Source organism: Emys orbicularis, chromosome 7 (genome assembly GCF_028017835.1).
Source record: "Emys orbicularis isolate rEmyOrb1 chromosome 7, rEmyOrb1.hap1, whole genome shotgun sequence".
Classification (NCBI taxonomy): domain Eukaryota; kingdom Metazoa; phylum Chordata; order Testudines; family Emydidae; genus Emys; species Emys orbicularis.
The window spans coordinates 131,086,068-131,100,525 of NC_088689.1; the positions used below are offsets into that span (position 1 = coordinate 131,086,068).

Here is a 14,458-nt window from a genome sequence, read left to right on the forward strand (position 1 = left end):
CAGGGATCTCTGTATGTGTGTGCTTACATGCCTGTGTGTGCAGCGGTCTGTGTGCCCGGATCCATGTGTGTGCGTGTGCAGGGGTGTGTGTGTGTGTGCATGGATCTGTGTGTGCGCGCATGTGTGGATGGAGAGCTCTGTGTTTGTGCACGTGATCTGTGTATGTGTGTGCATGCACACCCATGGGGGATCTGTGTTTTCGCGTGCATGGGGAGAACTGTGCGCATGCCCCACTCCCCGTGTCTGGGTGTGTGCCGGTGCCTGCTGGGGTGGGTGCTCAGCTCTGCGTGTGCCCTGACTGTGCCCCTCTGCACCTTCCTGCTGGCTAGGCGTGTTGTGCGACGCAGGGCCTGGCCTGGCAGGATCCAGGCGGCCGGGGGCCCCCATTGGCAGGCGTGGTTCTGTGGGGTGTGAGCTAATGGGCAGGGATGGTGCCTGGCCAGGGCCCTGGGGAATAGGCTGGACTGGGCCCCAGGGCGCGGGAAGGGGCAGGAGGGCCTTGTTGGCCAGGCTGCTGCGGGGGGATCTTTGCCAGAAGCTGGGAATGGGTGACAGGGGACGGATCACTTGACAATTCCCTGTTCGGTTCATTCCCTCTGGGGCACCTGGCATTGGCCACTGTCGGCAGACAGGATACTGGGCTAGATGGACCTTTGATCTGATCTGCACCTTTGCTCTGGGGCGCTCCCTAGAGCGTTTGCGGCGGTAGAGGGCGGGGCCGGGGGCAGGGCTGGTGGGGCCGGGGGCAGGACTGGCAGGGCTGAGGACAGGGTGGAAGAGGCTGGGGGCAGGGCCCTGGCGACCCAGGGAGGCGGTAGGGTGAAGAGCCCCGTGCCCTGGCTGGCCATGGCCCCGATCTCTGCTGCTGCAGTCTCCTACCCCCCTCGCCCCTCCCACCAGTGAGAGGGGCAATTGGCCTGGGGCAGGGCACACACCACACCAGGGGTCCTGCACCACCAGGACTCCTGGGGGTTTCCAAGGGGCTGAGCTCCTGGGCCCTGCCCTCCCGCCCTTTCCCCGGCTCGGCCCACGGGCCCGGCCCTGCCCTCCCGCCCCTTCCCCGGTTCGGCCCACGGGCCTGGCCCCGGCCCTGCCCTCCCGCCCCTTCCCCGGCTCGGCCCACGGGCCCGGCTCGGCCCACGGGCCCGGCCCCGGCCCTGCCCTCCCGCCCCGTCCCTGGCTCGGCCCACGGGCCCGGCCCTGCCCTCCCGCCCCTTCCCTGGCTCGGCCCACGGGCCCGGCCCCGGCCCTGCCCTGCCCTCCCACCCCGGCTGATCCAGTCGTTGACCCCTCAGCTCTGCTGGTTCAGCTCGAGCGCCTGTCCAGGCCGGCACAGGCGGCAAGCTCTTCGGCTCTGATGCCACCTCCTCATGCTGCCCCACACAGGCCCTGAGCGTGGTGCCATCAAGCTGCTGCTCTGCGCAGGCCTGCTGGGGCGCTGCCCACTGCACCTCAGGGAAGGCGGCTGACAGCCCAGCGGGGAAGGATGATGCCTCTGGGTGAGGATGGGCCGAGCTGGAAGAAGAGAGCCCAGGACATCCGGGAGATCTACGAGTTCCGGGAGACCCTGGGCACGTGAGTCAGACCAGCCGCCCCTCCCAGGGCACCAGCGGTGCCGCTGCCTGGCACTGTGCCGGGACCCGTCTCTATGCATCCCATGTCGCCCTGCCCATCCCGGCCTTGCAGCCCGTCTGCCATGGCAGGGTTTGTAACCCCATTCCCTCCGGCCGGCAGCGCTGGGGGGGCGGGGCAGGGCGCCGGAGGGGGGCAGCTCCCAGCAGGGGGCGCTGGGGGGGCGGGGCAGGGGGCTGGCTGTGGGGGGATCCCAGCAGGGGGCGCTGTGGGGGCGGGGCAGGGCGCTGGCTCTGGGGGAGCTCCCAGCAGGGGGCGCTGCGGGGCCGGGGCAGGGCGCTGGCTCTGGGGAGCTCCCAGCAGGGGGCGCTGTGGGGGCGGGGCAGGGCGCTGGCTCTGGGGAGCTCCCAGCAGGGGGCGCTGTGGGGGCGGGGCAGGGGGTGGCTGTGGGGGGAGCTCCCAACTGCTCCAGCCCCGGCCTGTCCCAGTGGGGCACTGTGGGGAGCAGGGATGTCCCTGTGGGAGCTCTGGAGCCGTTGCTGTTTCTCCCCAGGTGGTGGCCCTGTGCCCCGCCCCCCCTCGCCCCCCCACCGTGCGCACACACCCCGGTTGGCTCCAGTGGGGCTGTTGCTGGGGGGGACAGCACAGGCCGGGCCGGGATGGAAACCTGCTGCCTCAAATATTAGCCCAAGGCTTGGCACTGCTGCGGGAGTGGTTGGGTCAATATTAGCAGAGCCCTTCGGTGTGCTGGTGGGGTGAGGCTGGGCTGGGGCTGGCCAGGCATCCAGCTGCGGGAGGCGGCAGGAGATCCCCTCCTGGGTGGGTACCAGCCATGTGCCCTCCTGGAGCCCACCCGGAGTGGCGCTGCCAGGCTCTGCCCTGCCTGGGCCCCCGTCAGGCACTCAGGGGGGGCAGTCGGCTCTCTGCTGCGGGCAGGCCGGGCTCCCTGGCTTGGCATGGCACAGCTGGTTTGGGGGCTCAGCCCGTGGGGTCAGCAGGTTGGTGCTGCAGGAGCGCTGAGGCTGGCTAAAGCTCTTACGCTGGATTAATGTGTGAATTACAGGCAGGATTAGGGCAAGTGCCTGGTCCACGCGTACCGGGCTGCTGTGTCTGGGCACTGGCCTGACTCGGGCTGTGCCCCTGCTCAGGAGTGGGGCCCGGAGCCCAGCTCCCTAGGCCCCAAGACCAGGCCTGACCCCCCTCACCTCCCCCTCGCCCTGACCCTAAACACATCCTCCCTGTGGGCACGTCCGTTCCATGTAACCCTTCGGGGACTCTCTCGCACACCCGCTTTATTCCTGGGGAGATCCATGCAAAGCCTGCGTGGAAACCCCTCCGCTCTGAGAGCCCTCCGGTCGCTCCGTCCTGCCAGGGCCCTCAGCCCGCCTTTCCTCCAGCACTGCCTCCTGGTGCCCACGCTCCCTGCCCCTGCAGCCCTCTGCTCCTGCTCTGCTCCGGTGGGCCCCAATGCTCAGCCAGCCTTCCTTTCCCTGGCCCCGCTCCCTGCCGGCCGCCTGGGAGAGCTGGTCTCCTTCAGCCTGGCCAGGCCTTTTAGCAGATCCCTTGCATGGCCAGGGAAAGGTCCTGGAGCTGCTTTGTCCTGGAGCTGCTCCCGGAGCCGCCCCATGGTCCTGTCAGCAAGTGCCAGAGGCCAGGCCCCGGGCCGGAGTGCTTCAGAGAGTTCATGGAATCAGCCTTCATAAGCTCTACACAGATCCCCCAAAGCCTCCCCCCACCCCCGACAAATGGAGCAGGGCCCCCAGTACCCCAGGGAAGCCCCCCCCATTGGGTTACCTCCACCTAAGACAGGCCCAGTGATCACACTGGTGGGCAGTGTCGGTCCGTGCACACATCTCCCGGCTGATTGGGGGGTGGGAGGGTATGGGGCAGAGTTCATGGGCCCCAGGACCTGTGGCTGCCTGCGGCAGCCATGAGCAATGTGAGCCCTGCAGGCAGGCTGTTAGCCCCACAGCTCCCCACCACCCCCAGGCTGGTCCCCGGCTCCTCCCCAGCTGCCCCTGTCCTGACGCTGGGACTGTGGGTCTGGTGCCATCACCTCGCAGGGCTGTGCCCAGGCCGAGCTCTGCCCAGTGGCACTCAGCACCGATGGAGCGTCCTGCTGAGGGAAGCCAGCAAGCCCGACCGAGGGCCACTGGGGCCGGCCTTAGCGGTTTGCATCTGAGTCCTCTGGGTTCAGCCCCACAACTTCCGTACCCAGAACACAGCAAAGGAGTGTCCCGAAATATCCTGCCGTCAGGGTCCCACAGACGGTCCACAACGGCTCGGGCTGCCAGCAGAACGAGGGGTTCTCAGAACTCTTCCCCCCCCCCCCCCGCTTGCTTGCGGCCAGCTGGGCATTGCGTAGGGTGTGGGTGTTGCCGTCTCCCCCACTCAAACGACTGCCACTCCTGGGGGGAGGGGGCGGCTCTCAGAGGCACATGGGCACAGGTGGCCGGGGGGTGCAGTCAGTTGCAGGTAGGTCCTACTCCCCCTCGGGCCAGAGCCAGCTCCCTGGCGCATGTCCCCGGGCAGCTCTCCCCGCCAGCCCGAGCCCCGGCCGGCGAACCCCCTCAGAGCCCACGCTCGGTCTGCAGGGCTTGCCTTGCTCCAGCTCTGGTGAGCACCTGCTTCGCCCTCCTGGTTGCCAGGCGTAGGTCTGCTCCCCGTGGGCTGGGCACAGAGCCGGCGACATGGCTGCTGGGCGGGGGGCTCCTACCAAAACCCTGTCTGCTGTGCTGCCCCAGAGTCTCGGCTCCACCACCCCTGCCCATGGCAGTGCCCCTCCCTGACAGAGAGCAGGAGTCACAGCGACCCCCCTGAAAGCTTGCTTCCCCCCCAACCCCCTCCCTCCTGCCTGTGGGCCCCCCCTCCCCACTGCCTTTAGCTGGGCAGGAAGCTCCCCACCAGGCCCCTGCTGAGTGCACTGGGCCTTGGGCCCTAGTTGTCATGGCATCTGCTCCCTGCGCTGGGTGAGCTGGCTCCCCCTGCCCCACACGTCGGGCTCTACCCTGAGCTACTGCGGGGGGTGGGAAGGGGGTGCCCTGGGGGGAGGGGGTGTGAGCCGCTGGCTCCCCGGCTCCCCCTGCCCCACACGTCGGGCTCTGCCCTGAGCTACTGCGGGGGGCGGGGAGGGGGTGCCCTGGGGGGAGGGGGTGTGAGCCGCTGGCTCCCCGGCTCCCCCTGCCCCACACGTCGGGCTCTACCCTGAGCTACTGCGGGGGGTGGGAAGGGGGTGCCCTGGGGGGAGGGGGTGTGAGCCGCTGGCTCCCCGGCTCCCCCTGCCCCACACGTCGGGCTCTGCCCTGAGCTACTGCGGGGGGCGGGGAGGGGGTGCCCTGGGGGGAGGGGGTGTGAGCCGCTGGCTCCCCAGGCTCTACCCCATCCAGCATGAGCTGGGTCTGCACTTCCAAGGCCCTTCGCAGTCGATCCCCACTCGACCCACCTCTCTCACTGGCTGCTGAGCTGACTCCTGCCTCTGACCTGTCCCTCGCCCTCCAACCAGCCCCTTTGTTCTTTCTCCCCTGCTGCCCCTCCCTGCAAACATCTCCAACGCCACCTCATTGTCCACCCGCACAGCCCTCCTTCAACAGCTCCGGCTCCTTCGCCGGGATGCCCCGAAACGCGTGGCCAGGCCTCGGCTGCTGGCGCTGAGCTCACCGCCCGTCACGCCGACCAGTGGGGCGAGGGCAGGCCCCCAGTCTGCACTGGGGGAATGACTCTGTCTGCACTGGCAGGGTCCCCTCTGTATAATCCCCAACTCCCCTCGCACAGGGCTGGTTTGCAGGCCTCTGGGGAGCCAGGAGCTGGATCAACGTAGACACTGACTTCTCCCCTGGGCTGGCGTGGGGCAGTGCAGGGATCCTAGGGGCTGGGGTTTGAAAGATGGGGCAGTGCAGGAACGTCAGGGCTGGGGTTTCTGTGGGAGGGCAGTGTGGGGCTCCCAGGGGACTGGGGTTACAGACGCCACAGTATTAAATAAACCACGTTTCGCTTCCTGTCCTCTCCGGAAACCTGGGCCCTGGCGGTCTCTGCCTTTTCCTGTTTACAGCCCAAGCGAGCAAGTCAAAAGCTAGCTGGCCATGGGTCAGCGGCCGGCAGGCTGGAGCTGGGGCATGAGGGCCAGCCCGCTCAGCAGCGCTCCAGCAGGGGTGCAGGGTACCAGCCCCTTTCCAAGTCATCCTAAGCTCCAGTCTCTCCTAATGGACTGTGCGTGAGCACCAGACCTGGCGGGGCAGAGCCTGGAATTCCTGCTAAATCCCCCCCATCTGAGCACCGGAGCAGCCCTGCGCTGTCCTGGGCACCAGCCCATCACCTGGGCCTCCGGGTGCCGTCTCCTCCTGCCAGCCCTCCTCCCGCATTGGCCCAGCTGCCTGGCTTTGTGCCCTGGAGTGCCCTGTTCCTGGCTAGGAGGAGCGGGGTGGGAGCCTCTCCAGGGCCCAGTGGCTGGGGGCTGGGGTGGGGTGAGCCCAGTACAGCTGGTTTCCATGTGCTCCCTGGCCGGGCCTTTCCCAGCTGCCAGGGGCGGCTCCGATCCGCCCTGATCTCGTGCCTGGCTCCTGGCTGGATCAGGATGTTCTTGTGCAAACAGCCGCCCAGCCAAGCCGTGTGGCATCAGCTCGGGCAGCTCGGCTGGCTCCTGGCTCGGGCCCAGGCACCTGCTACTGCTGCTTCTGAACCTGGCAGGAGAGCTCGCTGCTGGGCCCATGGCGGGGGGCAGGCTGGGGCTCGGGCAGGCGCAAGAGCTCCTCTTGAGTGGGATAAGTCTCCCAACACTGGGTGCTGAGGTGCAGCTGGCTCTGGGGGGGAACGTGGGGGGCTGTGTATACAGGAACCCTTCACCTGGTGCCAAGGTGCGGCTGGCTCTGGGGGGGAACGTGGGGGCTGTGTATACAGGAACCCCTCACCTGGTGCCAAGGTGCGGCTGGTTCTGGGGGGGAACGTGAGTGCTGTGTATACAGGGACCCCTCTCCTGGTGCCAAGGTGCGGCTGGCTCTGGGGGGGAACGTGGGGGCTGTGTATACAGGAACCCCTCTCCTGGTGCCAAGGTGCGGCTGGCTCTGGGGGGGAACGTGGGGGCTGTGTATACAGGGACCCCTCTCCTGGTGCCAAGGTGCGGCTGGCTCTGGGGGGGAACGTGGGGACTGGTTATCCAGGTACTTCTGGCCTGGGGCTGGCTCAGGGCGCTAGCGCTGGGTGTGGCCTGCCTGGGGAGAGCAGTGAGGGTGGAAGGGGATGAATGATCTGGGCTGGGGGTCAGGGCTGGCTCCTTGCAGGCAGCCTGTGGGGGGATGCGCTTGGTGGCCCCTGGGGCAGAGTGGGGGGCAAGGATGCAGTGCTGCCTGGCACCCCATGACTCGCTAGCATCCTGCTAGCCAGTCATGGAGCCCAGCCGGCCCAGGCCTGGGCTGTCCCCACCTCTGGCACAGCAGTGGGAGGAGACTCAGAGCTTGGTATCTCCGAGGGCCGGGCACAGGGCCGGGCTCCTACCCCTGTGTTTTCGGGGGAGCCGCCGGCCAGGGCCCAGAGCTGGTTCTGCTCCCAGATGGGCCCTCGGCAACAGCCCCGTGTCCCGACCCTGCCGCAGAGGGAGGGGGAAGCCCTGAGCCCTGTGCAGGTCCAGGCCCGGGTGTGACCCCCGGCGCCCCAGCACTCAGGCAGCACGTCTCTGCCTCCCCCTCCCCCCAGGCCTCATTCTTGGCTAGAAATAGCTGGGGTTTCCGGCTGTTACCATGCCAACCGCAGCCAGCTGTGCTTCTCATGCCCGAGCTGCTCCCGGCTCCCCCCCAGAGCGCCCCCTGGCGGCTCAGCCCTGCCCTAGGGGGCTGGCCCCAGCTCACCCCCCTCTCTCCCCAGGGGAGCCTTCTCTGAGGTGGTGCTCGCCGAGGAGAAGACGAGTCGGAAGCTGGTGGCCATTAAGTGCATTGCCAAGAAGGCCCTGGAGGGGAAGGAGACCAGCCTGGAGAACGAGATCGCCGTCCTGCACAAGTAGGTGCTGCCGCTACGGGCAGCGTGACTGCCGGGCTCTGCATGCGCCCGTGGGTGCAGGGCTGGCCTGGCTCACCCCCGGCCCCGCCCTTCGAGTGTGCGCCTTTGTGAGTGACCGTCCCTCCCACAGCTCCTGCCCCGCTGCTTGTGCCACGAGGGGCCAGTCTCCTCTGGCGGGTCGCTCACAGAGCTCTGCCACAGCCAGACATCTGGGCCCCTTATCAGAGTCTTTCTAAAAATAACCCCGGGCGGGAGCCTCGTGATGTCCCTGCCGCGCCTGAGCCAGCGGTGTCCTGGGACTCCTGGGCGAGCTGCCCGCCTGGCCAAGGCCCAGCTGCCACACCCCTAATCCCCCCGCTGCTGGGCTGGGGAGTGCAGCGGGCCACCCTCTGGCAGCAGGTTCGAGTGGGGCCTGGAGCTGCTCTGCAGGCCGGCGCGGCTGGGCCCAGGGCCGTCAGGAGGAGTGGGGGGTGTCTGCTGCATGGTGTGAGCCTGGGCTGGGCCGCCCCCAGGTAGGCCTGGCAGCCTGCAGAGCTGCGTTAGCTTGGGCCCCTCTGGGTCCCAGGAGCTGGGGCAGGACAGTCCTGGCCATGTGCCCTCCTGCTCCCGCGCCCGGCACCACGGGCCGGGCTGGGGAGCCTTCTGCCCCAGGGCATTCCTGCGGGGCAGGCCGCTGCCTCAGGTGGTGGGGTGCAGAGCGAGACCGAGCAGAGAGCAAAGGTGACCCCTGCGCCCCATCTCTGGTCCATGGGAGGAGACCTGTGGTGCCCAGGAGTGACCCCCTAGCTGCTCTGTGCCCCAGGATGCAGTGCCCCCAGCCCTAGGGACTGGCTGGGCTGCAGGACCCGGGGCCGGGCTGCGCTGTCTGCCCGGCCTGGCCTGGGCTGTGACGGCTGAAGCCTCTGTCTGTGGAGGAGCGAACAGCACCCCAGAGCAGGGCCTGGTGTCTGTGAGGTCTGGCTCCTTCATCGCTTCCCCTGCAGCCCCCGTCTCGCCCGTGGCCCCCCGTCTCCAGCACCCCCATCAGCAGGCCCCCTGTCTCCCCCACAGCCCCCTAATCTCCAGCCTATCCACCTCCAGCCCCCCATCTCTTCCGTGACCCCCCCCCCGTGGTCTCCCTGTCTTGCCCACGGCCCCCTTGTCTCCAGCCTACCCATCTCCAGCCCCCCCATCTCCACCGTGGCCCCATTTCCAGCTCCCCTATGGCCCCCCATCTCCTCCACGGCCCCCCTGTCTCCAGCCTACCCATCTCCAGCCCCCCGTCTCACCCACAGCCCCCCGTCTTCAGCACCCCCATCACCAACCTCCCTGTATCCCCTGCAGCCCCCCTATCTACAGCTCCCCATCTTCAGCCCCCCTATCTTCCCCACTGCATCCTTGTCTCCAGCCCCCCATCTCATAAGCTGCCCCCCCATCTTTCTTTCAGGATCAAGCACCCCAACATTGTGGCTTTGGATGACATTTACGAGAGTGGGGGTCACCTCTACCTCATCATGCAGCTGTGAGTGGGGGAAGGGGGCTCCCTGGCTGGCAGAGCGGGGAGGGGATGCGCTTGTGTTGGTGCTAGAGACAGCTGTGGTGGGGGCTAATCCGTGACACACGCGTGTCCCACGGCCAGGGCGGGGGCTAGTCCCTGACACACGCACGTCCCACGGCTGGGGCTGGGGCAGGGGCTAGTCCCTGACACACGCACGTCCCACGGCTGGGGCGGGGCCTAGTCCCTGACATACACGTCCTGGGGCTGGGGCAGGGGCTAGTCCCTGACATACGCGCGTCCCACGGCTGGGGCGGTGGCTGACCCGGAGCTCTCCCTGCCACCCGCAGCGTCTCAGGCGGGGAGCTCTTTGATCGGATTGTGGAGAAGGGGTTCTACACGGAGCGGGACGCCAGCCAGCTGATCCGGCAGATCCTGGACGCCGTGCGGTACCTGCACGACATGGGCATTGTGCACCGGGACCTGAAGGTGAGCCAGCGTCTGCCCGCATGGCACTGCTAAACGCAGGCAGTTGAGTCGCCAAAGCATCGCTGGCAAGTGCCTGCACCAGGTCTGCCAAGGCGTCACCAAAGGCCTGTCCCGGAGCCTGTGCGGGGGAGGCTGAGCCGCAGGCCAGGGCTGATGTGCCTTCCACACCCGGCACCAGCTCTGCCTCCCTCCCCCGGGGCGGGCACAGCGGGGTCTCCCCAGTCTCTGTGCGGGTTGAGTGAGGCTCGTGTTCCAGCTGCGCGGTGCCTGGGGGCGGCTGCTGTGTCCTGCAGGGAGGGGTCTGTGAGTGCCCTGGCCCCGCTGGCAGCTGGCTACGTTGTTGGCCCCACGCTCGCTCGGCAGCGCGGGTGCGAAGGGCGGCCCAAAGGGCTGGGGAGGGGAGCCGTCTGGCAGGCCGGGAGCCCCTGGGACGAGGGATCAGTTTGCAGGCGCTGTGTCCCGGCTGCCCAGTGGAACAGGCCAGGGGCTGCTGCTGGAGAGTTTTATGGCGGTTGCCTGTAGTGGTTTCCAGACAGCACAAGGGCGTGTGGAGCTGCCTTCACAGCGATCCGGGGCCCGTCTCATCAGTCTGGACTTCCCGAAATACCCTGGCTTGCGTTTGTCCCGGGGTGCCCTGCAGGGCGTGTTGGTTTCTCTGCAGACGCCAGAGGTGCCAGCCATGGGCAAGCAGCAGCCGATTCGTCTCCCGGGGCGGGCCGGGCCGGGCTCAGCGCTCACGAGGCTGGTTTGGGCTCCAGGTGGCGCAGGGAGCTGCGCCGGTCGGGAAGGTTGCCCAGCGCTCCTGATTTCCGTGGCGTGTAACTTTGCCAGGCTGCTCCTATCCCAGCCCCTTCCCAGGTCGCGGGCTGCGTCCAGCAGAAGGGCCCAGCCGCTCCGAGAACGAGCTGCGGGCAGCAGGTGCCTCGCGCAGCCCGGGCGCTGGGACGGGAACTTACGCAACCTGGTGCTCTGGGGCCAAGGGGCTCTGCCCGTCTCGGGAGCCCGGCCCAAGTGTGCTGTGTTCTGAGCCGCAGAAGAGTTCTGGTCTCGCGAGCTCAGCGAGATGGCGAGTGTCTGCGAAATTCCCCAAAGCTCCCATTTGCACTGCGCGTGCTCCAGCCCCTCCCACACCCTCCCTGTGCCTCTTCCCCGACCCCAGAGCGCCCGAGTGCCCGGTGCTGGGCGGAGGGGCTGAGCAGGATGGCCCCTGCCATATTCCTCCCGCAGCCTGGGCCCGGGCCCTACACTGCTGGCCTGGGGACTCAGCGCCCCCTGCTGGAGCCTGGGCAGGCTGACTCGACTGCCACGGTGGGAGGCATGGGGAGGGGAGGAGACTGGAGGGCTAGGAGCAGGGCTAATGTGGGACAGAAGGCTGGTAGGGATGGGAACAAATGGGGCAGGCGGGGATTGTGGCAGGGGACCAGGGCAGGAGGTGAGGTCATGGGGCAGGAACTGGGGGGGGGGCGGCTGGGATCGTGGCAGGGGCAGGAGGTGAGGCCATGGGACAGGGCCGGGGCATGGGGGCAGCTGAGATCGTGGTAGGGCAGGAGGTGAGGCCATGGGGCAGGGCCAGGATGTGGGGGCGGCTGGGATCATGGCAGGGCCGGGACGTGAGGGCAGGCAGGAAATGTGCTGTGTGGGGCGCACAGGACAGGCCCTGTCATGCTTGGGGAAGGATGTGGGGGGAAGGGCGGGGCCTGGGCTGGGGTGGGCTGTGGGGCTGGAGCCACCCAGGCCCTGGCTGACCCCCTGGCTCGGTGCAGCCCGAGAACCTGCTCTATTACAGCCCGGACCCGGACTCCAAGATCATGATCAGCGACTTCGGCCTGTCGAAGATCGAGGGCTCTGGCAGCGTCATGTCCACAGCCTGCGGGACCCCTGGCTACGTGGGTGAGTGACGGCGGGGGGCAGGGAGCCTGCCCCGCCTGCGCTTTCCTGGGGAGGGGGGCTTCCGCCCCGTGTTGGGGTTCCCTGTCGGGGGGGGGTTCTGCCCAGTTTTGGGGTTCCCTGTCGGGGGAGGGGGTTCTGCCCCGCGTTGGGGTTCCGTGTCGGGGGAGGGGGTTCTACCCCGCGTGGGGTTCCCTGTCAGGGGAGGGGGTTCTGCCCCACGTTGGGGTTCCCTGTCGGGGGGGGGGCCGTCATGTAATTAACTCTTTCGAAGGAGACCAAGCCCCATCCTCACGGCTGCCCCCCTCTCCCGCAGCCCCGGAGGTGCTGGCGCAGAAGCCCTACAGCAAGGCTGTGGATTGCTGGTCCATTGGTGTCATCGCCTACATCCTGTAGGTACTGCGGGGCTGGAGGGGGGTGGGGGGGGGGCGCAGGGATCTGGGGATCCCCCTGGACTGGGTGGGTACATGACCTGGATCCGTCCTGTGATTTCCCCCCCAGGCTGTGCAGTTACCCCCGTCTCTCACTCCCCCCCCCAACTGTGCGGGTCCCCCCGTCTCTCACTGCCCCCCCCAGCAGTGATCTCTTCCCCCCCCCCGACAGTGCGGGTCCCCCCGTCTCTCACTCCCCCCCCCCAGCAGTGATCTCTTCCTCCCCCCAACTGTGCGGGTCCCCCCCATCTCTCACTTCCTTCCCCCCCCAGTAGTGATCTCTTCTTCCCTTCGACTGTGCGGTTTCCCCCCCATCTCTCACTGCCCCCCCCCAGCAGTGATCTTTCTCTCCCCCTCAGGCTGTGTGGTTACCCCCCCTTCTACGACGAGAACGATGCAAAGCTCTTTGAGCAGATCTTGCGGGCCGAGTACGAATTCGACTCGCCCTACTGGGACGATATCTCCGAGTCAGGTGCGCAGGGCTTGGGTGCTGCTTCCCCCACGGGCTCCAGGGATGCCCAGTGTGTGTGGGCAGGGGCCGGCCTGGCCCGTGGTGACGTGGGGGGGCTGCAGAAGAGGAGGGATGTGGGGAGGGTGGGCAGGGGACAGCCTGACCCGCGGTGACGTGGGAGGTTGCGGGGAGGCTGGTCAGGGGCCGGCCTGGCCAGTGGTGACATGGGAGGCTGGGCAGGAGACAGCCTGGCCAGTGGTGACATGGGGGGGGCTGCGGGGAGGCTGGACAAGGGCCGGCGGGTGCCATGATGGGTCTTCTCTCTGGTTCTAGCCAAAGATTTCATCCAGCACTTAATGGAGAAGGATTCCAGCAAGCGCTTCACATGTGAGCAGGCCCTGCAACACCCCTGGTAAGGGGCCCATCCTGTGTCCCTCCGGGGGGTCCCCTTTGACAAACTACCCCACCCTAGGGCATCCCTGGAGTGGGGCAGGGACTGTCCCTCCACAGCCAGGGGCTTGGCCACTGCTGGGTCATTCTGCCCCCAGCCTTGCCTGTTAAGCAGTGGGGGGGGGGGAGCTGCCAGGATCCTGCCTCCCTGGGCACCAACCCCCCCTCTGTGCCCGTCTCAGGATCGCCGGAGACACTGCGCTGGACAAGAACATCCACCAGTCTGTCAGTGAACAGATCAAAAAGAACTTCGCCAAGAGCAAGTGGAAAGTGAGTGTCTTGTCCCCCCGCCTCACCCAGCGACCCACAGCTACGCCACCCCAACCGTGGCAGCTCCCAACGCCAGCCCTGGCCTCTGCCAGCAGGGGGCGCTGTGGGGGGAGCCCTGGGTGCTCCCAGCAGGGGGTGCTGTGGGGAGGGGGGGGCGCTCTGGGTGCTCCCAGCAGGGGGCGCTGTGGCAGCACTTGCTGGGCCCTACCAAATTCATCCTCCATTTTGGTCAATTTCAGTCATAGGGTTTTAAAAATTGTAAATGTCATGGTTTCAGCTCTTTAAATCTGAAATGTCAGGTGCTGTAATTGTGGGGTCCTGACCCAAACAGGAGTTATTTTAGGGGGGCTGCGGTATTGCCACCCCTATCTCTGTGCCGCTGCCGGCGGAGCTGGATGCTCTCTGGCCACTCAGCTCCGCCGGCAGCGCAGAACTAAGGGTGGCAATACCACAGTCCCCCTAAAATAACCTTGTGACCCCCCCTACAATTCCCTCTTGGGTCAGGACCCCAGTTTGAGAAACGCGGGTCTCCCCTGTGAAATCTGTACTGTAGGGGGTAGCAGCACACCAAAGACCAGTTTTCACGCTCTGCGACGCGCTTTTCATGGCCATGAATTTAGTAGGGCCCTACTCCTGTGCCTTTGCTGCCCTGGGGCTGGCGCCGTTCGCGGCACCCGTTCACACTGCCCCTCTGTCCTGGTGCAGCAAGCGTTCAATGCCACCGCCGTGGTGAGACACATGAGGAAGCTGCAGCTTGGAACCAGCCAGGAAGGACCCGGGCAAACCACTCCAACCAGCCCCTGCGACCTGCTGGAGGCTGGCGCCAGCAATGGTGAGTCTCCAGAACGAGGCCAAGCCGGGGACACCGAATTGGGTGGGCTCTGTTGGCTAGGGCTCGATCCCACTGTCCAGCCCCTGCCCATATTTCCCGTGCCAGGCTGAGCCGAGTCCCCAGGCAGGAACGCTGCGTCTGACGGCCTCTTCTCTCCCGGCAGGGTCAGACTCCAGGGGCTGCGACAGGTCGCTGGGGCCCAGCTCGCACCGCCCCCCCCAGGACTGACGGCACCCAGCATGGCCCTGCCTCGCCAGCACTGCCCCACGGGGGCCCTGGCCTCGGGGATGACCTGCGCGGGGTGGGTGGCGCTGGTGTCTCATTGTGGCGGCTGCCATGCGCCAAGCCGGGCGACTGGACGCAGCCCTGGCAGGGCACAGCAGAGAGCTGGCCTGGGACTGAGACTCCGGGGGAGACAGCAACAGCAGCTGGCGCTTGGGGCATGGCCGCCCCCCTGCAGGGTCCAGGCTCGGAACCCAGCATTTCCCCTGGGGCGGAGCCAGGGCCCAGCCTCCCTGGGGACCACACCTGGGCTAGGCACACTGATCCCCCTATGCTGGGGCTTGCATGTACTTGCTCACGCCACTTCAGCCCCCTTCCCTCCCTCCGCTCCACAG

The 14,458-nt window shown here is 67.5% G+C and overlaps 1 protein-coding gene across 1 annotated transcript; it reads left to right on the forward strand.

Moving 5' to 3' along the window:
• The first annotated feature begins 1,486 nt into the window (after positions 1-1,486).
• Positions 1,487-14,069, forward strand: CAMK1 (calcium/calmodulin dependent protein kinase I). Its single transcript, XM_065408034.1, has 11 exons — positions 1,487-1,575; positions 7,426-7,557; positions 8,984-9,058; positions 9,382-9,520; positions 11,284-11,410; positions 11,724-11,799; positions 12,198-12,310; positions 12,623-12,701; positions 12,922-13,009; positions 13,715-13,841; positions 14,005-14,069. Exons 1-11 carry the CDS (start codon positions 1,487-1,489, stop codon positions 14,067-14,069), a joined length of 1,110 nt encoding a protein of 369 aa, XP_065264106.1.
• Positions 14,070-14,458: the final 389 nt, after the last annotated feature.

Bases quoted from the DNA above. Each gene is read 5' to 3' on its own strand.
- CAMK1 (XM_065408034.1), top strand. From the start codon at position 1,487: ATGATGCCTCTGGGTGAGGATGGGCCGAGCTGGAAGAAGAGAGCCCAG. The intron at 13,010-13,714 runs GTGAGTGTCTTG...GTCCTGGTGCAG, and splicing joins TCGCCAAGAGCAAGTGGAAA to CAAGCGTTCAATGCCACCGC. The intron at 13,842-14,004 runs GTGAGTCTCCAG...CTCTCCCGGCAG, and splicing joins GGAGGCTGGCGCCAGCAATG to GGTCAGACTCCAGGGGCTGC.